At 49.5% G+C, this 22,091-nt stretch overlaps 1 protein-coding gene across 1 annotated transcript; it reads right to left on the bottom strand.

The window, feature by feature from the left end:
- Nucleotides 1–415: 415 nt before the first annotated feature.
- On the bottom strand, nucleotides 416–20,705 carry LOC132579143 (D-amino-acid oxidase-like). The gene is made up of 10 exons (XM_060249347.1): nucleotides 20,469–20,705; nucleotides 17,732–17,846; nucleotides 16,477–16,553; nucleotides 14,740–14,805; nucleotides 13,612–13,666; nucleotides 11,674–11,778; nucleotides 7,577–7,659; nucleotides 6,002–6,119; nucleotides 2,189–2,287; nucleotides 416–1,373 (listed from the first exon to the last, which is right to left on the bottom strand). The coding sequence occupies exons 1-10, from the start codon at nucleotides 20,660–20,662 to the stop codon at nucleotides 1,242–1,244; spliced, it is 1,044 nt and encodes a 347-aa protein (XP_060105330.1). The 5' UTR covers nucleotides 20,663–20,705; the 3' UTR covers nucleotides 416–1,241.
- Nucleotides 20,706–22,091: the final 1,386 nt, after the last annotated feature.

The following is a 22,091-nucleotide window of genomic DNA, read 5'->3' as shown; positions in this document are numbered from 1 at the left end:
CTGAACTTCTGTTAAACACTGTACATAGCCAAACCTTCCAAAGATTCCATTCCAAACACTGTTCCGCATTTTCCCCTTGGGAATGGATACAAATGTGCTGGTGCGTTCTCTAAAAAAACCCCAGAAGATCTTGTGGAATTAATCTTAGTTGTGGGGTTCAGACTTTTGCTCAGCAGCCTGTTAAAAGTGCAATACGGTGGTAAGGGGAAAGTGTATTCTCTGCATCTGCCGTGACGAATGATCTTTGTATTTCTCGATGCTTGCTGGAAAAAAAGAACACTGAATGTTTCTCTTGTGTTTGAATGTACAGTTTCTAAACTAGGCACCCTTCCATGTTGAAGAAAAGAGATCGGTATTCTGAGCTTGTCCCGCTCTGTTCTTGTTTCTCTGTTAATGACGCAATGTTAGATAGTGCGATTTGACAGTTGATCTTTTATGTTGAATAAATGAATAGTTTTTACAGTAATGAGGGTTTTTTGGCCTTTGATTTTTGGGGGCTGCTCTAAACCCAAGATGACCAGCCCCCTCCCCTGCCAGAAAAGACCACAAAATCATCTATCAAGAAAAAGACAGCAGATTTATACCCTGCCCTTTTCTCCGAATCAGAGTCTCAGAGCGGCTCACAATCTCCTATATCATCTCCCCCCACAACAGACCCTTGTAAGGTGGATAGGGCTGAGAGGGCTCTCCCAGAAGCTGCCCTTTCAAGGACAGAGTCTCAGAGCAGCCCACAATCTCCTTTCCCATAACAGACACCCTGTGAGGTGGATGGGGCTGAGAGAGCTCTCCCAGAAACTGCCCTTTCAAGGACAGAGTCTCAGAGCAGCCTACAATCTCCTTTCCCTACCTTCCCCATAACAGACACCCTGTGAGGTGGATGGGACTGAGAGAGCTCTCCCAGAAGCTGCCCTTTCAAGGACAACTCCTACGAGAGCTATGGCTAACCCAAGGCCATTCCAGCAGCTGCAAGTAGAGAAGTAGGGAATCAAATCCGTGCACTTCATTGTTACACCAAATTGACTTTCAAGAAGACAGTCCATCCAAGTTGGCCTCTTCCAGACCCTCTGCCGTCCCCAACAACGGCCGCTCCATTTTGTCTGAGATCAGTTTCACCAATAAGACAATTATTAAGTGTTCAGCAGGTAAACAGGATTCCCTGATTCTACAAAAGCTAATTTTCCACGTAAGAGATTTTTTTTTAGAAAGCAGAGGCTCCTGAATTGTCGTTACCCAGGTGATCATCAGAGCTGGGCTCGGGGTGGTTTGGGGAGCTTCTGGTCCTCCAGGATGCTCCCAAATAACCTGGCTGCCTCCATCGCACAACCCCAGTGGATGGTGATCCCAAAGCCTCCGTGGCCGTAGTTATGAATCACCTGAAACAAACAAAAACAGGCAAGAACAGAACGTGGGTGGTGTTGTCCTCACACTTGGCTCCACTAACGGCAGTTCTTTCCTCTCGCACACAGCGTCTTCCTCCCACTCCCGCGTCTCCAAGTCTCCTTGAATGAGAAGAAAGGGGAGTGGCCGGGTACAACCCAGGGACGGGGTTTGTGGTGACCACAACTGCAATGCTACTGGGCAAAAGAGCTAAGGATCAAGGGAGGGTGTGGAGGAACGCCATCTTAGTTAATGTTGGTGCTTCGTTGGAAGGGAACATTAAACTACTAAAGCAGGCTTTGGCCTAGCCTCGTCTTTCATCCCTCTCTCTTTCCTCCCGTCTGCGGTCTCGGTCCGCCTCAATACGCATTCTCTCCAGTTCCAATTGTAGCCGTAAAGTTGCTTCTGACCGGGCGGGGTGCACTTCTGCAGGTGCCCCTGCATGCTGATGATGCTCCAACAGGAGGTCTTGCATATCTGCTACAGTCATGTTGTCACACTCCAGTTTTTGCTTTGCAAGACGAGGCTAGGCCAAAGCCTGCTTTAGTAGTTTAATGTTCCCTTCCAACGAAGCACCAACATTAACTAAGATGGCGTTCCTCCACGGAGGGGATCTAGACTGCAGACTTGAACTGATTCTTTCTACCGAGGGGACTCCAGGGCATGTCTTTTTGTGAGTGGGAAGGCGGGCTTTCTAGCAAAGAAGTCTGAACAGTTTTAAAGGTTAAAAAAAAGAGTAAAGGTAAAGATAGTCCCTTGTGGCCTTGACTTTGGACTCCAAACACCTCTTTCCACCCTGGAGCCTGCATACCTGAGATTGTAAATGTCCGTGGCGTATGACTTCACGCTCCAGCCGAACTTTAGGCCGGGCTGGACGGAGGCCGCTCCACTCGTCCACAATCTTGGCTCTCTGAGAATAAAAACAGATTGGCTTGCCTTCAGTCACACCAAGGAAACGCCTGAGCTGCAAACGGCAGCCACAGAAAAACCCGCTTCTCCCCTGTGGAACTTTCCCACTAACCTCCTGGAGCACGAGGCTTATGATGGGGGGATGCAGAAGAGATCTGTGGGATCCAGCCCATAATATTCCCCAGCCTTGAGACAGATCTCCTTGGGATGGATGATGAGCCCCACTGGATCACAATGAAGGTCTGTCTTGTCTTGTCCCACATCCTGTTCTCCCACAATAGCTAACTGATCCTTTGGGAGGCAAGAACTCCCCAGCTGATGCCCCACAGCAACGTCTGTGGTGACCCTCCCCTCGGTCAAGGCTGCTTCGCCCTGGCTCTGCTGGGACCTTCCCTGTGGGGGAGGACACCTGCCAGGCCTCAGACTGGAGAGGGGAGGGTATGGGGCCACTTTCTTCCTCCCCCTCTGCATACCCTCTGCTCTCCCACACTGCCTGAACATAAGAGAACAGAAGAGAAGCCCTGTTGGATCAGGCCAATGGCCCATCCAATCCATCACTCTGTGTCACATAAGAGCATAAGAGAAGCCCTGTTGGATCAGGCCAATGGCCCATCCAGTCCATCACTCTGTGTCACATAAGAGCATAAGAGAAGCCCTGTTGGATCAGGCCAATGGCCCATCCAGTCCAACACTCTATGTCACAGAAGAACATAAGAGAAGCCCTGTTGGATCAGGCCAATGGCCCATCCAGTCCATCACTCTGTGTCACATAAGAGCATAAGAGAAGCCATGTTGGATCAGGCCAGTGGCCCCTCCAGTCCAACACTCTGTGTCACATAAGAACATAAGAGAAGCCATGTTGGATCAGGCCAATGGCCCATCCAGTCCAACACTCTGTGTCACATAAGAACATAAGAGAAGCCATGTTGGATCAGGCCAGTGGCCCATCCAGTGCAACACTCTGTGTCACACAGTGGCCAAAAACCCCCAAGTGCCATCAAGGGGTCCATCAGTGGGGCCAGGACACTAGAAGCCCTTCTACTGTTGCCTCCCCAGGCACCAAGAATACAGAGCATCACTGCCCCAAACATAAGAACATAAGAGAAGTGATGTTGGATCAGGACAATGGTCCATCCAGTCCAACACTCTGTGTCACACAGTGGCCAAAGAAATCAGGTGCCATCAGGAGGTCCATCAGTGGGGCCAGGACACTAGAAGCCCTTCTACTGTTGCCCCCCCCCAAGCACCAAGAAGACAGAACATCACTGCCCTAGACATAAGAACATAAGAGAAGCCATGTTCGATCAGGCCAGTGGCCCATCCAGTCCAACACAGTGTCACACAGTGGCCAAAACCCCCACAAAAAACAGGTGCCATCAGGAGGCCCACCAGTGGGGCCAGAACTCCAGAAGCCCTCCTGCTGTGGTCCCCCAAGCACCAAGAATACAGAGCATCACTGCCCCAGACAGGAGAACATAAGAGAATCCATGTTGGATCAGGCCAGTGGCCCATCCAGTCCAACACTCTGTGTCACAGAAGAACATAAGAGAAGCCATGTTGGATCAGGCCAGTGGCCCATCCAGCCCAACACTCTGTGTTACATAAGAACATAAGAGAATCCATATTGGATCAGGCCAGTGGCCCATCCAGTCCAACACTGTGTGTCACAGAAGAACATAAGAGAAGCCATGTTGGATCAGGCCAGTGGCCCATCCAGCCCAACACTCTGTGTTACATAAGAACATAAGAGAATCCATGTTGGATCAGGCCAGTGGCCCATTCAGTCCAACACTCTGTGTCACAGAAGAACATAAGAGAAGCCATGTTGGATCAGGCCAGTGTCCCATCCAGCCCAACACTCTGTGTTACATAAGAACATAAGAGAATCCATGTTGGATCAGGCCAGTGGCCCATCCAGTCCAACACTCTGTGTCACAGAAGAACATAAGAGAAGCCATGTTGGATCAGGCCAATGACCCATCCAGCCCAACACTCTGTGTCACATAAGAACATAAGAGAAGCCATGTTGGATCAGGTCAGTGGCCCATCCAGCCCAACACTCTGTGTCACATAAGAACATAAGAGAAGCCATGTTGGATCAGGCCAGTGGCCCATCCAGCCCAACACTCTGTGTCATATAAGAACATAAGAGAAGCCATGTTGGATCAGGCCAATGTCCCATCCAGCCCAACACTCTGTGTCACATAAGAACATAAGAGAAGCCATGTTGGATCAGGCCAGTGGCCCATCCAGCCCAACACTCTGTGTCACATAAGAACATAAGAGAAGCCATGTTGGATCAGGCCAATGACCCATCCAGCCCAACACTCTGTGTCACATAAGAACGTAAGAGAAGCCATGTTGGATCAAGCCAGTGGCCCATCCAACCCAACACTCTGTGTCACATAAGAACATAAGAGAAGCCATGTTGGATCAGGCCAATGACCCATCCAGCCCAACACTCTGTGTCACATAAGAACGTAAGAGAAGCCATGTTGGATCAGGGCAGTGGCCCATCCAGCCCAACACTCTGTGTCACATAAGAACATAAGAGAAGCCATATTGGATCAGGCCAATGACCCATCCAGCCCAACACTCTGTGTCACATAAGAACGTAAGAGAAGCCATGCTGGATCAGGCCAGTGGCCCATCCAGCCCAACACTCTGTGTCACATAAGAACATAAGAGAAGCCATGTTGGATCAGGCCAGTGGCCCTTCCAGTCCAACACTCTGTGTCCCAGAAGAACATAAGAGAAGCCATGTTGGATCAGGCCAGTGGCCCATCCAGCCCAACACTCTGTGTCACATAAGAACATAAGAGAAGCCATGTTGGATCAGGCCAATGGCCCATCCAGTCCAACACTCTGTGTCCCAGAAGAACATAAGAGAAGCCCTGTTGGATCAGGCCAATGGCCCCTCCAGTCCAACACTCTGTGTCACATAAGAACATAAGAGAAGCCCTGTTGGATCAGGCCAATAGCCCATCCAGCCCAACACTCTGTGTCACATAAGAACGTAAGAGAAGCCATGTTGGATCAGGCCAGTGGCCCATCCAGCCCAACACTCTGTGTCACGCAGTGGCCAAAAAACCCAGGGGCCACCAGGAGGGACCAGGAATGGTCCATCCTCATCTGCCTTGCAGTCCCATCCCCTGGCTTGCTCTTCCCCTCTGCCGCTTTGCCCAACCAGAAGCACCCTGAGATCCACTCACCTTCTGCCGCTCTCATGCTCCTCTTCTCCGTGGGGCTTCGGTTGGATTTCACACTCTCTACCCCGGGGCTGCAACTTGCTTTGCCTTTTTCAGTCAGCAAACAGAAACGGGTTTTTAGAGGATTCTGTTTGCTGTGGGAAAGAGGCGGAGCGAGTTGCAGCCCCGGGGCAGAGAGCAGAAAATCCAACCGAAGAGGAGCGTGAGAGCAGCAGAAGGCGAGTGGGGAATCGGTCCGTGTTTCCACTGCAGCTGCCTCCCAGGCGAAGCTTGAGGAAGGGACAGGCTCCAGCTGTCTAACTGAACCAAGCGTCTGTCCTGCAGCTCCTGCCCTGACTCTTCTGGGGGCTTCTTGGTCCGGCGGCTGAGCTCCTGCCAGCTTTCTTGGGTTTGTGGGAGATAAATTGAGTTGCCCTGCAAGTCCCTTCGCCAGCCTGTTTCTCTTCCTGGCCCCGTCTCTGCAGGTGGCTGGAGCAGTGCAGGAGGGGCTGGGGATGTGGCTGTACCTGGATGCTGGGCAGCAGCTGGCAGCAGCTCTGCCAAATGTGACGGTGGTCCTGGGGGCTGCGCTCTTCACTCCAGTTTCCCAGCTGGAAGATCCCTCCCAAGGTCACGAGCCGGCTCCTGGACCGAAGGCAGAAGGTGAGGCAGGCCCCGATCCCACAGCCACACCTGCTGTCGCTGCGGCTTGAGCTGCAATTCCCACCGGGGGCTGAAGCTGGGGCTTTCTGCACACCAAGCACCTGCTCTGTCTCTGAGCCGCAGCTCCTCCCACCTCTGACATCCCCTGGGATGGCTGGCCTCTCCCACAGAAGCCTTGCAGCAGAGCGCAGCCATTTCCCAGGGTGCTCCACTGGGGCCTGAAGGGGTGGAGCGCCCCCTGCTGTCTGGGAAAGTTCCTGGCAAGGCAGCCTGCAGCCAGGGGCCCTTGGGTCGTTGGCTGTCCCGCAAGGGCTCAGACCAGGCCACTGCCACAATGACCACAGGGTGAAGAAGGTATTGGATTTAGACCCCACGTGTCTCTCTGAATCAGAGTCTCAGAGTGGTCATAATCGCCTTCCCCCACAACAGGCACCCTGTGAGGTAAGTGGGGCTGAGAGGGCTCTCACAGCAGCTGTCCTTTCAAGGACAACCTCTGCCAGAGCTATGGCTGACCCAAGGCCATTCCAGCAGGTGCAAGTGGAGGAGTGGGGAATCAAACCCAGTTCTCCCAGATAAGAGTCCGCACACTTAACCACTACTGGTTCTCAGAAGACACCCTGTGAGGTAGATGGGGCTGAGAGAGCTTTTTGCAGCAGCAGCCCTTTCAAGGGAAACTCTGCAAGAGCTCCGGCTGACCCAAGGCCATTCCAGGAAGTGCAAGTGGAGGAGTGGGGAATCAAACCCGGTTCTCCCAGATAAGAGAGCTCTGGCTGACTCAAGGCCATTCCAGCAGCTGCAAGTGGAGGAGTGGGGAATCAAACCCGGTTCTCCCAGATAAGAGTCCACACACTTAACCACTGCTGGCTCTCAGAAGACATCCTGTGAGGTAGATGGGGCTGAGAGAACTTTCTGTAGCAGCTGCCCTTTCAAGGACAACTCTGCGAGAGCTATGGCTGACCCAAGGCCATTCCAGCAGCTGCAAGTGGAGGAGTGGGGAATCAAACCCGGTTCTCCCAGATAAGAGTCCACACATTTCACCACTACACCAAACTGGCTCTCACAGCAGCTGCCCTTTCAAGGACAACCTCTGCCAGAGCTACGGCTGACCCAAGGCCATTCCAGCAGCTGCAAGTGGAGGAGTGGGGAATCAAACCTCGTTCTCTCAGATAAGAGTCCGCACACTTAACCACTACTCCAAACTGGCTCTCAGTCAAGTTGAGCTGAATGGACCCTGCAACTCCCACAGGGCCCCATTTGTTCCAGGGCTGTGTCATTGTCCCCGTCAGTTGCCAAAGGCAGCCCTCTGGCTTGATGCGACACATCACAGCTGCCAAGCACTGAACCGGCCACACCAACAGAAGGAAGGAGCAGCTTCAAGGGTTTGTTTGGGTTCTCCCTGCAGATTCGGCCGCTGCTGCAGCCAATGAAACTTTCCTTACCCGGGTATGATGTAAGGTGTATTATAGAGGCCCGACTCAGCATCATGGGTTATGATGAAATGCTTCACCCACGGAGCCTCCACCTGAAGGTCAAAGAAGATGGCGGAGAAAGAGGAGGAGATTCCCTTTGGCCCTCACTAACATTCCCCATGGAAAAGGCAGGAGGCAAGGAGCCTGGGGGGCTTCTCAGCTCAAGCTTCTCCCAGCTCCCCCACCCCCATCTGCCTCTCCCAGGATCACAATGGTCACTGTAAGCTCCTTGGGGCAGGGACCAGCCTTTTCTGAAACTCTGCCCAGCACCTGGGGGCTTCTAGAAGTGCCCTGGATTGCACCAATAACCCCTCTTTTTGTCCTTAGAAAAATGTCCCACCTTAATTCTTGCTTCCTTATCATAGCGATTGAAAACAAGCAAGTCGTGTCAAATGCAATTCAAAAATTCATACCATAATAATTCAAATATTCATTTACTTATAAATTTTCAAATATTCGTTTACTTACGATTATTCTTCATAATTCATGTAATACTTCAGTCCAGCTCAAAAGTCCAAATACAAAAATCAACTTGAAAAGGAATCCAGTTCTGGATGCTTGTTGCCGCACCAGTTGGACAGAGGTCTGCTGCTTTAAAAATACAGTAGCAACATATGGTACTAGGATGGGGTGGAATTGTTTTCTGTGTCCCCAGAAGGTAGGACCAGAACCAGTGGGTTGAAATTAAATCAAGAGAGTTTCCAGCTCAATGTTAGGAAGAACTTCCTGACCGTTAGAGCGGTTCCTCAGAGGAACAGACTTCCTCGGGAGGTGGTGGGCTCTCCTTCCTTGGAGGTTTTTAGACAGAGGCTAGATGGCCATCTGACTGCAATGAAGATCCTGTGAATTTAGGGGGAAGGATTTGTGAGTTTAGAGCAGTTCCTCAGTGGAACAGGTTTCCTCCTTGGGAGGTGGTGGGCTCTCCTTCCTTGGAGGTTTTTAAACAGAGGCTAGATGGCCATCTGACAGCAATGAGGATCCTATGAATTTAGGGGGAGGGATTTGTGAGTTTAGAGCAGTTCCTTAGTGGAACAGGCTTCCTTCTCAGGAGGTGGTGGGCTCTCCTTCCTTGGAGGTTTTTAAACAGAGGCTAGATGGCCATCTGAGAGCAATGAGGATCCTGTGAATTTTGGGGGAGGTGTTTGTGAGTTTAGAGCAGTTCCTTAGTGGAACAGGCTTCCTCCTCAGGAGGTGGTGGGCTCTCCTTCCTTGGAGGTTTTTAAACAGAGGCTAGATGGCCATCTGAGAGCAATGAGGATCCTGTGAATTTTGGGGGAGGGATTTGTGAGTTTAGAGCAGTTCCTCAGTGGAACAGGCTTCCTCCTCAGGAAGTTGTGGGCTCTCCTTCCTTGGAGGTTTTTAAACAGAGGCTAGATGGCCATCTGAGAGCAATGAGGATCCTGTGAATTTTGGGGGAGGGATTTGTGAGTTTAGAGCAGTTCCTCAGTGGAACAGGCTTCCTCCTCAGGAGGTGGTGGGCTCTCCTTCCTTGGAGGTTTTTAAACAGAGGCTAGATGGCCATCTGAGAGCAATGAGGATCCTGTGAATTTTGGGGGAGGGATTTGTGAGTTTAGAGCAGTTCCTCAGTGGAACAGGCTTCCTCCTCAGGAGGTGGTGGGCTCGCCTTCCTTGGAGGTTTTTAAACAGAGGCTAGATGGCCATCTGAGAGCAATGAAGATCCTGTGAATTTTGGGGGAGGCGTTTGTGAGTTTCTTGCGTTGTGCAGGGGGTTGGACTAGATGACCATGGAGGTCCCTTCCAACTCTAGGATTCTATGATTCTACCTACGTCTGAAAGTCGAGGATACAGCAGGGAATGGTACCTCTCGGACAACAAGCATTCAGGACTGGATTCCTTTTCAGGTTGATTTTTGTATTTGGCCTTTGAGTTGAAGTATTATATGAATTATGAAGAATAATCGCTATAAGTAAATGAATATTTGAATCATTATGGTATGAATTTTTGAATTGCATTTGACACAACGTTTTGTTTTCAGTCATCTGCACGTTGTGGTTTCCTGCTTATGTGCAATTTCCTCCTTATCATCGCGAGCAGCACTCCTTATGGATCCTGTGCTCATCTTTAGGATTCAGGGGCTATTTCTGATCCGGAACCCACATCCAGCTGCCCTCAACTGGCTCCTCCCTCTCAGCCCTGCAACCTCCTGTCGGCCATTCCTGATTCGCCTAGCCTTGGCTGCTCTCTAGCGCCACCACAGCAGATGGGCAGAAGGGGCGTTGCAACACCCCACCAAGCAGGGATCATGTGACATAAGAAGCCAGCAAGACCCCATTTCCCCCCTACAAAGCTGCCAACTCTGTTGGGGTTTTTTCATCTGCAGCTTGTTGCAGAGACTGGCTGTAACGGTCCGTCGTCTTGTGACCGAGATTTAGGCAGGCCGTTAAGATGGTGGCTAATGCAATAACAAAAACCAGGCCCAAAACAGGGTCCTGGGGGTAGGGCTGCCACCAGACTGAGTACTTTCACACACTGAGGTGCCCAGTCAAACTTCAGGGTTTTTTAATCCTAAACCAGGGAAAGCCAAACCACAGCTATGTGGCCAGGAGTTTCCCAGAACAAAATACTTTTCTTTCTGGTAGTTTAGGCAAGTTCCGAGGCAGTTAGGTAAGCTTTTGGCATAAAGTTATTACAACCCTCCAGACAAGGAAACAAAAATCTCTTTTTTAAAATAAAAAGAGTTTATTTCAACACAAGCATAAGAATTTACATTAGGAGCTGTGAACCAAAATAAGAACGTCATAACATATACTTATCTAAACATACAAATTGGTTCCAAGGTAGTCAAAGCAACAAAGTCCATCAATAATCCATAAGTGAAGACCCCAGCGTAGAATGTAGGGTTGCCAAGTCCAATTAAAGAAAAATCTGGGGACTTTGGGGGCGGAGCCAGGAGACTTTGGGGGTGGAGCCAGGAGACATTGGGGGTGGAGCCAGGAACAAGGATGTGACAAGCATAATTGAACTCCAAGGGAGTTCTGGCCATCACATTTAAAGGGACAGCACACCTTTTTAAATGCCTTTCTTCCATAGGAAATAATTAAGGATAGGGGCACCATCTTTTGGGGCTCATAGAATTGGACCCTCTGGTCCAATCGTTTTGAAACTTGGGGGGTATTTTGGGGAGACGCACTAGATGTTATACTAAAAATTTGGTGCCTCTACCTCAAAAAATAGCCCTCCCCAGAGCCCCCAATACCCATGGATCAATTCCCTATTATTCCCTATGGGAATCGTTCTCCATAGGGAATAATAGAGTGCCCAGTAGACATTTCCCACTCCCCCCCACGCTTTCTAAAGGGGGGGAGGGCCTCCAAGCCAGGGAATCCCCTGCCCCCTCCCTCTCTCACACACACAAATACTTACTGGGTCTTCTTCCGGAGAACTCTACTTGCTTTGAAAACGAAAGAAAAAAAGGGAGGGGCTGTTCTCCGAAACCCTTCCTGTTTCCTGCCCAGCCTTAAAGGGGCACACATTTTACAAATGGCTCAGGAGCTCTACAACAATATGAAGCCTACACGTATGTTCTCCACCCCCTCCACCACCCCCCACCCCGCTTCCCGATTTTTGGAGAGCAGGGGATGAGGCTGCGAACCCAGGGTCCCCCGCCAGGGCGGGGGGGGGGGGTTGGGAAGCCTAGTAGAATGGGTCTCAGAGTTTAGTCAAGTAGTCCCAAATGAGGGCAAAGAGAATAAAGATCCTTTATCCCTAAGAAACCCTCGTGGGTTAATTCGAATAACCCAATCGAAACCCAAACTAGTCAGAATAGCACTAATGAGATACTGATAAAGGAGGCAGCAACAGATGACTCCCCTTTGTTTCCAGGGCAACAATCCACAGGTGCACTGAGCTCAAGGCCCACACTAATAGGCCTGACCTTTATGTTTCTATGGGCTTTGCAGAAAAAAAACGTTTAAAAATTTACAAGCAGGCCTCAAGCCTGCCCAAATTAAAACTAAGAGGAACCATTTTAGTTTGGTCTACAGCATTACACTGGCTCTCGGGGTTCAGCGCCTGTATCCTGAACATATCCCAAAGCTGGGCCTCACCTTGATGATTTGCCCCCGACCGGGACGCAACTCGGGGTCTGGCTGCAGCTCCCCGGCACGAACCCCCGTGCAGTTGACGATGACATCCACACCTTGAGCCATCAACTAGCGGAAGACAGATTGGTGAGGTCATTATCCCTCTGGGCCAGGCAGAACCGTGTCGTTCTCCAAAGCTCCTTGTGCCAATCGACAGCCTCCTATGATCACACAGCTGCCACCTGCCATTCTCTCTTCTGATCGCTGGTATTTGAGCAACTGCCTATCTTGACAGGTATCTGATGAAGACAGCTGAATGCTTATGCTAGAAAAATCCTGCTGGTCTAAGGCGCTATCGGACTCCTACCTAGCTTTCTGCAACAGACCAAGATGGCTTCCCTCTGAAATGGCCTGTCTTCTTGTAACCTTCTGCCACTCCTCCAAATGCGTCCCTTAACGAGCATCTTTGCATTGCCGTTGTTCTCCCACAGTCTCTGACCGTCCCAGCAGGGGACTCTAATGACCACCCACAAGGATACTCCAGCCCTGGGCCCTGGATTTTCACACCGCATAAAGCGCTGGACCTTTTACTTCCAAAGACACAAGGAAGTCAGCTGCATTCTGTTGGGTTTTCTGATGCAATTTCACTTCCTGTTGTCATGAGTTGATTAAACGAATGTATATGCATGCTGATGTTTAGCCAGTGAGAGGTAGAGCCAATGAGAATGTCTGCACGTACTTCCCACCAAAGGCTAGGTGTCAATATGCATAGTGACCATTGAAGGAGAGCCCTAATAGGCTAATCCATATATTTGGGAGGTGATCTAAGGGAAACCATTGGTCAGTTTTATTGCCCTTTGTGTTAAGCCCTCAGATCTCCATGCAGTTAGAGTTTGGACTCCAGAGAGTCGAGATGCAGTCTAGAGACTAGAAAAGGATATTGAGTCCTCATTTGTTTTTTTAGAAATCCCAGTCACCCTTTTCCTCATAAAAAAGTAAACTACTTTTATTCTTAAGCTTAAACGTGTGCCTGGCTTGTTTATTTGTGGTTCTCTCCACACAACTCTGCTAAAAGTATCTCTAAACCCTAACACATTCACTGGGGGAAATGGGGCCAGTCCTTCTCTCCCAAGACAAAACAGGAGTGGAAAAGCAAACACAACACTCTTCTTTGCAACCCAGATCTGATGAGATCAGGCAAACTTGGCCCACCCAGGTCAGGACACGCCTCACAGGTAGGAGGGGATGAAAATGAGATGAATGGCAGGAGGGAAAGACATTCAGTAAGTCTCCTTAAACCTTCCAGCATTCCAGTCAAGAACAATAAAGGCATTGGGGTGACTGAAAGATAGCTGGCAGTTAGGGTTTTTTAAAAAAATTTTTTAATTAATTACACTTGCATGATTTCAGCAATCAAATAATGTGAATGTAAATGTATGGGGCTATTGTGTGTGTACAGGGTTTTGCAGTTTTTCAGATTCCTAATTCTCACCATCCCAAATATCTGGAGACAGTCCTGCTTGAATTGGCAAAGTGGATTTCCCTTTGGATTGGATCCTCTGCTCAGCTACAGAAAAGGAAGGGTCTGGCTGGTCCTTATCAAGGTCTCTCTGCAACAGGGGTGGCCAAACTTGCTTCAACTAAGAGCCGCGTAGAATAAATGCCAGATGTCTGAGAGCCGCAAGACAGGGAAGAAGAGAGGGAGAGAAGAAGGAAAGCAAACAGATGGGGGATGGGGAGGTAGAAAGGAAGCAACTTTAACTTTAAATGCATCCTCCAAGCTGCCAGTTGGCTTGACTGGAACGAGCGATTTAAAGAGACAAATGCCTTCTCCAAGCTAGCCAACCAGGCAGTGGGGGCTTCAAGAGCCACAGAATCTGTGGGAAAGAGCCACACGTGGCGCCTGAGCCACAGTTTGGCCACCCCTGCCCTGCAACATACATTTCACAAGCAGGAACTAACCTCTTGGAAAGAGCTGATTTTCCGATGAAAGAACTTGACTCCCCGCATCTTTAACCTGTAAGGAGAACATTTGCTTTTCTGACTCAGCCGGAGAGAACAAGCGAGGCCCTAAGAGGGACCCACAAGCAGGAACCCGGGACTTTGAGCAGCTAGGGAAACTGTCATATCCCCCCCACACACACCTGATGCTGGACGTGAAAGCCATTTATGATAGGGAAAGGACTCTTTAGATTAGGCTTCTCTCTAGAAGGTCTACTTAGAACGGCAGGGAAGTATTTCCCATGGTCAGAAGCCTGACAGGTACCACAGAGGTTGGCATTTCCAGGACCTCCCTTATGTCATCTTTACGAGCCTGTCGGTTGGGAGACGTTTTTCAACATGAATCACTATGAAATGCAGGAGCTGACCGTGAGAAGGAACTGTGGACCAAGAGCTTCCTGGTCTGCTGTGAATAAAATGGGGGTGGGGAGTGAAGGTTGCACAGCTACTGCTGTCTGCCACTCAAACGTGATGGTTTAACAGGGCACAACGTTTCCCAGAGTTCTTTGGGAACCACAGACAGTAACCTCTGGGTTAAATTTTTGACTGAATATTCCTCTTCACCAACCGGATGGTGCCACTAAGAAGAAGAATTGCAGATTTATACCCCGCCCTTTTCCCTGAATCAGAGACTCAGAGCAGCTCACAATCTCCTTTCCCTTCCTCCCCCACAACAGACACCCTGTGAGGTAGATGAAGATATTGGATTTATATTCCGCCCTCCACTCAAGAGTCTCAGAGCGGCTCACAATCTCCTTTCCCTTCCTCCCCCACAACAGACACCCTGTGAGGTGGGTGGGGCTGAGAGGGCTCTCACAGCAGCTGCCCTTTCAAGGACAACCTCTGCCACAGCTCTGGCTGACCCAAGGCCATTCCAGCAGGTGCAAGTGGAGGAGTGGGGAATCAAACCCGGTTCTCCCAGATAAGAGTCCGCGCACTTAACCACTACACCGAACTGGCTTTCTTAACCCCTACACCAAACTAAAGATAACACCATTTAAAAGGGCCTAGAGGGAAGGGGGCACAGCCATGGGGGCTTGCCAGATGCCAGTGGGACAAAAAGCAGAAAACGTTGTATCTCGCACTGACCTGCTTGTCAGCCAGGGTAGATAGGTCCTGCCCTCCAGCATTGGGGCCGTGTTGAACCAGCCGTAACTGCAAGCAGAAAAAAAAAGAAGACGGAAGGGCTGCCCTCTGAAGGAGTGAAATGGGGAGTGAGCAAGGTGTGGGCAGAGTCTCCAACATTGGCAACCCTCCACCAGCCTCGGTCTCGGTCCTTTGTCTTTAATATGTCCCCTTACCCAGGCTCAGGCAGTCAGACTGGTGCTTTTACACTATCTAAGGTTAGCTAAAAGTGAAACAAGCAATACTAAACTCATGCAACGACATAAACTTACACTTTATTATGGAGATAGTTAACCTTTAACACAGGACAGAATTTTGGGTTGGGCAGACCTCTGGTGCCCAGCCGATTCAACAAAACACTTATACGGTAGCCCTTCTATCAAAGCTGTACTAGCAATAAAGTAAGAAACAAAGCAACAGAAATTTCCCCCCCCCACACACACACAAACATACAAACACACGAGAATTCTCGGACCGTGGACAGACAGCAGGAGATAGGGTCACCCCCTCTGCTGATCTGACCGAGCGCTCCTGATTCTCTGAAAAGCACAGCTTATGTAGGTTGAACATCAAAGACATCGAAGGGTCTGAAGGCCCTGTGACGTGTGTGAATTCTGCTGGCCATTGCTTGCTTTGGCCATTGTCAGGTCCATCCTGACAAACCACTTTTTTCCATACCTTCAGTTATTTACATGTCTACAGGTTCAGGCCATTTGGTAACATAAATATTTAAAATTCTTGCATTTCAGAGGGATGCCTCAATGTTGCTGTTTTATTACCCTTAGATGTCGTATCTTATCTTTTCCTGGGAACAGAGAATTACACACAACTTTTGAGAGGTCAGAGAGCTGAAAAGCATTTTGGGAGTTTGGTTCACTTAAAGTTGGTCTGATACATTCATAAAGCATAAGATACATTTATTTTTAGGACCCAAATCCCAAATTCTCACAACACAAGGCTCACCAGCTGAAGTGCTATCCACCCTGGGATGGAGTAGGGCCACCAAGAATAGTTTTTATTTCGCCATGAATAATGATCAATCTATCATTAATAATGATCAATAACTGAATAAGGATTTCAGAGCTGAACACCCAAGTCCAACTTTTTGACAAGTAGTTTGTGCAGCAGTGGTACAGCTAACCATGGTCACTGGGCCACAAGGTAAACCGAGCCCATCTAACATGTCACCTTCATATATTAATATCCGCTGCTCGTACAACTTTAGCAGCAAAATGGATAGACAATACTCCTCCTTCTATGAGTGACTGGCAGCAGCGTTTGTGGGACATTTTTTATCTTGAATAAAATGTCTAATCAAATCCAACCATCTCCACCTGAAGATTATGATTTTAGTTTTAGTTATTTGGTTTCCTGTTATCAAATACCTCACAAAAACCCAAAGTTCTTCCAAGTAGATTATTGTATCGACATATTTTTAGTTAGTTGCATTTTTAGTCTGATGCACTCAGAGAAAATAAAAAGAAAGGAGAGAAAGCGGGGGGGGGGGGAGAGCTATATAGAGCCCACACTACAAAACAGCCTTTTTCTTCACAGAACTGGATCTCTTTATTCTAAAGACCAGTTGCGTGCAGATATCTCCAGACCTCACACAGAGATTGACAACCCTGGCACCCAACCAGCAGGACATGGTGAACCAACCAAGCCATTTGAAATTTAAGCAGAGAGTTCATTGGACCGTACCTGTAACCAGGGAAGAGTTCAAGCTCTTTCTGTGTTAAGTTCCTAAAGCCCAAGACCGTATCTTTCCAGGATGGGTCCTATGGAGAAGAAAAAAATTCAGGACAGGCCCATTAAGGTGACAATATGATGTTAAGGGAGAGAAATCCATCAACGATTGCCAGTATAAGGGAGTTCAAACCAGTGGCTCCTGTAGCAGGACCAGTCCCCGTTCCTGCTCCACTCTGGAAAACCTGTGAACCACATCCTGCTTTTAAGTCTTCCAGGAAACCCACATAAGAAAACCCATACTGGATCAGACGTGGCCCATCTAGTCCAGCCTCCTGTCTCACACAGTGGCCAGCCAGTTCCTCTGGAGGGCCAACAACAGGGCAGAGAGGCCGAGGCCTTCCCCTGAGAAGAACATCAGAAGAGCCCTCCTGGATCAGACCAGTGAGGGTCCATCTAGTCCAGCCTCCTGTCTCACACAGAGGACAACCAGTTCCTCTGGAGGGCCAACAGCAGGGCAGAGAGGCCGAGGCCTTCCCCTGAGAAGAACTTCAGAAGAGCCCTGCTGGGTCAGACCAGGGAGGGTCCATCCAGTCCAGCCTCCTGTCTCACACAGAGGCCAGCCACTTCCTCTGGAGGGCCAACAATAGGACAGAGAGGCCTTCCCTGATGTTGCCTCCTGGCTCTGGGATTCGGAGGATTAATGCCTCTGAATGTGGAGGTTCCCTCAGTCACCATGGCTAGGAGCCATTGATATCCTTCATGAATTTATCCCCTTTTAAAACTGTTTATTTCTGTGGCCATCACAGCATCCTCTAGCAGTGAATTCCACATTACTCTCTATGTAAAGCAGCTTGATTGGATGCCTTCCAATTCCAGTATTTTGGGAGAGGGAGAAAAATTTCTCTTGGCCAACTCTCTCTGCCCAAGGCATAATTTTATAAACCTCTATCACGTCCCCCCGCTTAGTCTTCTCTTTTCTCAACGGAAAAGCCCCAGACTTTTCTTCAGTCTTTCCTCACAGGGATGGTGCTCCTACACCCTCGTCATCTTGGTCACCCTCCACTGTACTTTTCCCATCTTGTAGAGGAGATTCAGAGTTCAGATTTTCACAAATGGGACAAAACAAATAGAGGCTTGAAAGCCATGGAAGGAATTCCTTGGAATGTTTCCTCATCCCTGGTCTACTGGACATCAGGCCTGCTTCCACCCTGATCATCCAGGGCCACCAGGGGAAAAGGCTCCAATGCCACTACAATCAGACACCTACTGGAACCGGCTGGGTAAAGAGATTGTATCCAGAGAGCAGGAAAAGGCCCATTTCTTGAGCTTCTGGGGAGTTAATGTGCTCCAACAGATAATCAAAAGTCTCTTTGTTCCAAAGCCTGTAAAATCAAATAGTACAGAGTCAGTATAGAAAGATCACCCAAGCTCAACCCCTCCCCAAACCAGAACACCCCACAATTGCAAAAAAAAAAATCAAGGCACTCCATTACTAAGCCTGGAGGCCAAATAATTTTCTTTCAGCTGAAAGTACACCTGAAGCTGCCTTCTACTGAATCAGGCCCTTGGCCCATCACAGTCAGTCCTGTCTACTCAGAGTGGCAGAAGCACTCCAGGGTCTCTGGCTGAGATCTTTTACTGCCTTAATTGGAGATGCCGGGGATTGAACCTGGGACCTTCTGCATGCCGAGCAGATGCTCTACCAGTGAGCCACAGCCCCTTCCTCAAGGAAGTCTGAAAGAGATTAATATTTTTCAAGAAATGATCTCCCTTCTCTTCTGTGGGGTGTTAACCTGAGGGCAGGGAGATTTGTTTGCCTTGAGCCATTTAGAGGGATCACGGATGTCGGAAAAGCAAGATGCAAATACAGGGGAACACCCCCCCCCCCCCGCCCTTGAAATACACATGTGCATCCCAGGGTGTGATCTTATTTTCAGCTCTTTTCCAAAGTATCTCCAGTTGAAAGGAAGGCGTTACCAACCTCCAGAACCTATTTATGGTATTACTCAACAGCTCTGTTTTTTAGGAAGATTTTTTTGGCATAAGAACACAAGAGAAGCCATGTTGGATCAGGCCAGTGGCCCATCCAGTCCAACATTCTGTGTCACGTAAGAACATAAGAGAAGCCATGTTGGATCAGGCCAGTGGCCCCTCCAGTCCAACACTCTGTGTCACATAAGAACATAAGAGAAGCCATGTTGGATCAGGCCAGTGGCCCATCCAGTCCAACACTCTGTGTCACATAAGAACAGAAGAGAAGCCATGTTGGATCAGGCCAGTGGCCCCTCCAGTCCAACACTCTGTCACATAAGAACATAAGAGAAGCCCTGTTGGATCAGGCCAGTGGCCCCTCCAGTCCAACATTCTGTGTCACAGAAGAACATCAGAGAAGCCATGTTGGATCAGGCCAAAGGCCCATCCAGTCCAACATTCTGTGTCACATAAGAACATAAGAGAAGCCATGTTGGATCAGGCCAATGGCCCATCCAGTCCAAAACTCTGTCACATAAGAGAAGCCATGTTGGATCAGGCCAGTGGCCCATCCAGTTCAACACTCTGTGTCACATAAGAACATAAGAGAAGCCCTGTTGGATCAGGCCAGTGGCCCCTCCAGTCCAACATTCTGTGTCACAGAAGAACATAAGAGAAGCCCTGTTGGACAGGCCAATGGCCCATCCAGTCCAACACTCTGTGTCACATAAGAACATAAGAGAAGCCATGTTGGATCAGGCCAACGGCCCATCCAGTCCAACACTCTGTGTCACATAAGAACCTAAAAGAAGCCCTGTTGGATCAGGCCAGTGGCCCATCCAGTCCAACACTCTGTGTCACATAAGAGAAGCCCTGTTGGATCAGGCCAGTGGCCCCTCCAGTCCAACACTCTGTCACATAAGAACATAAGAGAAGCCCTGTTGGATCAGGCCAGTGGCCCCTCCAGTCCAACATTCTGTGTCACAGAAGAACATCAGAGAAGCCATGTTGGATCAGGCCAAAGGCCCATCCAGTCCAACATTCTGTGTCACATAAGAACATAAGAGAAGCCATGTTGGATCAGGCCAGTGGCCCATCCAGTTCAACACTCTGTGTCACATAAGAACATAAGAGAAGCCATGTTGGATCAGGCCAAAGGCCCATCCAGTCCAACACTCTGTGTCACACAGTGGCCAATATATGTGTGTGTGTGTGTGTGTATATATATATATATACACACACACACACACACACATATATATACCATGGCTAATAGCCACTGATGGACCTCTGCTCCATATTTTTATCCAATCCTCTCTTGAAGCTGGCTATGCTTGCAGCCGCCACCACTTCCTGTGGCAGTGAATTCCACAGGTTAATCACCCTTTGGGTGATTTAACCAAAATATTTAACCAAAATGGACAGAGCCTATGAAATTCAACAATGTAGGACCAGTCAGAGGTCGTTTTGTAAAAAAATAGGTGGTGGAGCTCATTAGTATAACTTATTGGCATCTGCCACCCCCCAGCCAAAAGCAACCCGATGCAAGAAAGAAGAGCCTTGGGCGAGTGAGGCCTGCTTGGGCTCGCTAGAGATCCAGCCACGCCAAGCAGGCCTCGCTCACCTGGGGCTCTCCTGGGCAGCCCCTTCCCCCAGTCAAAAGGCCAGCAAGCCACTTGTCACCCAAAATCACAGAAGAAGCAGAGAAAGGATGGCGTGGGCTTCTCCAGGGGCTAATGAGGGCTGCTGGGGGTGTGGCAAAGCCCCTGGTGGCTGGCTGGCTGCCCGCTCTCCTAATCCAAGGATTGTTATGCAGCTGCACCTCCTATTCAATGGACAAGGTAAGTGGGGAGAAGAGGGGGAACCCTCAGAAAGGTTCAGGAGCTGGGCTCCTCTGAGCTCCTGCTGAATCCGAGGCCTGGGACCAGTCATTCCCTTCCTTACCGACAAAACCATTCCGAAAATTAGTCTTTCCCTAGCAAAGGTGGAGAAGCAGTCAGTGCTGGGTGGGAAGAGAGACCTTTTGCTCTTACTTTTCCTGGGCGTCCCCCTTGGCGTAACGGTAGGGCTGCCAGAGCCCAGCTGCCCCATCGCTGGTGGTGTGAGGTGTGAATCGGTCGGCGTACACCTCCATCTCCAGCCCCGGATCGGTCAGGTGGTAGCGGTCGTAGATGCAGATGGCCGTGGACAGTCCGATCACGCCGGCCCCAATCACAGCGACCCTCATGGCAGCCTTCAGTTGACGGCTGAGAAGACAAAATGGCGGCAGGCTTGCGTGCACACATTTGGAAGTAGATCCCAGTGACCACAACGGAATCCAGCCAGACTGTTGGAGCCTGCTTCCTTACGGTGAGATGCACCCTCCCCAAAGAGCTAACAGATGCTTCTTGCTCTCACACACAGAGGAAGCCTTTTCTCAGGTATAAGCCTAGGGTTGCCAAGTCCAATTTAAGAAATATCTGGGGACTTTGGGGGTGGAGCCAGGAGACATTAGGGGTGGAGCCAAGATTAAGGCTTTGACAAGCATAATTGAACTCCAAAGGGAGTTCTGGCCATCACATTGAAAGGGATTGCACACCTTTTCTATGCCTTCCTTCCATAGGAAATAATGAAGGATAGGGTCACCTTCTTTTGGGGCTCATAGAATTGGACCCCCTGGTCCAATCTTTTTGAAACTTGGTAGGTATTTTGGGGAGAGGCACTAGATGCTATACTGAAAATTTGGTGCCTCTATCTCAAAAAACAGCCCCTCTAGAGCCCCCGATACCCACGGTTTAATTCCCCATCATTCCCTATGGGAATCGTTTATGGAGGTGCATGATGGCTCTGGGGGCAGGGCTTCCCCCGCCGGCCAGCTGGCTGGGGGAGGGGGGAAGCCTGTAAAACCGGGGGATGCCCCTCTGGGACCTGGGGATTGGGAAGCCTATATAAGCCCCTGACAAGGATCTGTTTCAAGTTTGTACTTTGAATATACTTTGCTGACTTTCTTAATAGTAGCATCATTGCTGATTAACCAGTTATCCAAGACTTATTCCTATTTACACTCATATATTCTTAACTGCATTGTCATATGTAGCCACACCTATAACTTCACTGGCGCGCGTATTTATAATGTTGTTAATTAAGAGCCCCGTGGCGCAGAGAGGTAAAGCTGCAGCACTGCAGTCCCAAGGTCTGCTCACGACCTGAGTTCAATCCCGGCAGAAGCTGGGCTCAGGTAACCGGCTCAAGGTTGATTCAGCCTTCCAAGGTTGGTAAAATGAGGACCCAGCTTGCTGGGGGGAAAGTGTACATGACTGGAGAAGGCAATGGCCAACCACCCCATAAAAAGTCTGCCGTGAAAACTTCATGATGTGACGTCACCCCAGAGTCGGAAACGGCTGGTGCTTGCACCGGGGACTACCTTTACCTTTACTGATTACTAAGTCATATATATATCCTATGGAAGCTTGTAATCTTCTATGTGTGAGAGTATTGGTGAGAAGGAAAGCCACCGTGGGGGGAAGTCATGGTTGGAAACACAGGTCTAGTCTCATCTCCCTAGTAACGGAAGATAGGTACCAACTGAAGACCTGTAAATTGGAATGCGACCTTGACGGAGAGTAACACTGCGTCCTGAGAAATAATTCAAAGGCTTTTGAGCAGGAGGTTTTAGG

The sequence above is a fragment of the Heteronotia binoei genome, chromosome 11, assembly GCF_032191835.1.
Source record: "Heteronotia binoei isolate CCM8104 ecotype False Entrance Well chromosome 11, APGP_CSIRO_Hbin_v1, whole genome shotgun sequence".
Classification (NCBI taxonomy): Eukaryota; Metazoa; Chordata; class Lepidosauria; order Squamata; family Gekkonidae; genus Heteronotia; species Heteronotia binoei.
Note: the sequence above shows the minus strand (reverse complement) of the source record. Positions and strands in the feature narration are given on the sequence as shown.

Coding starts and splice junctions, on each gene's coding strand:
- LOC132579143 (XM_060249347.1), bottom strand. CDS start 20,662: ATGAGGGTCGCTGTGATTGGGGCCGGCGTGATCGGACTGTCCACGGCC. Junction 11,779..13,611: donor AAATCAGCTCTTTCCAAGAG/GTTAGTTCCTGC, acceptor GTCTTCCGCTAG/TTGATGGCTCAAGGTGTGGA. Junction 1,374..2,188: donor ACGGACATTTACAATCTCAG/GTATGCAGGCTC, acceptor TGTTTGTTTCAG/GTGATTCATAACTACGGCCA.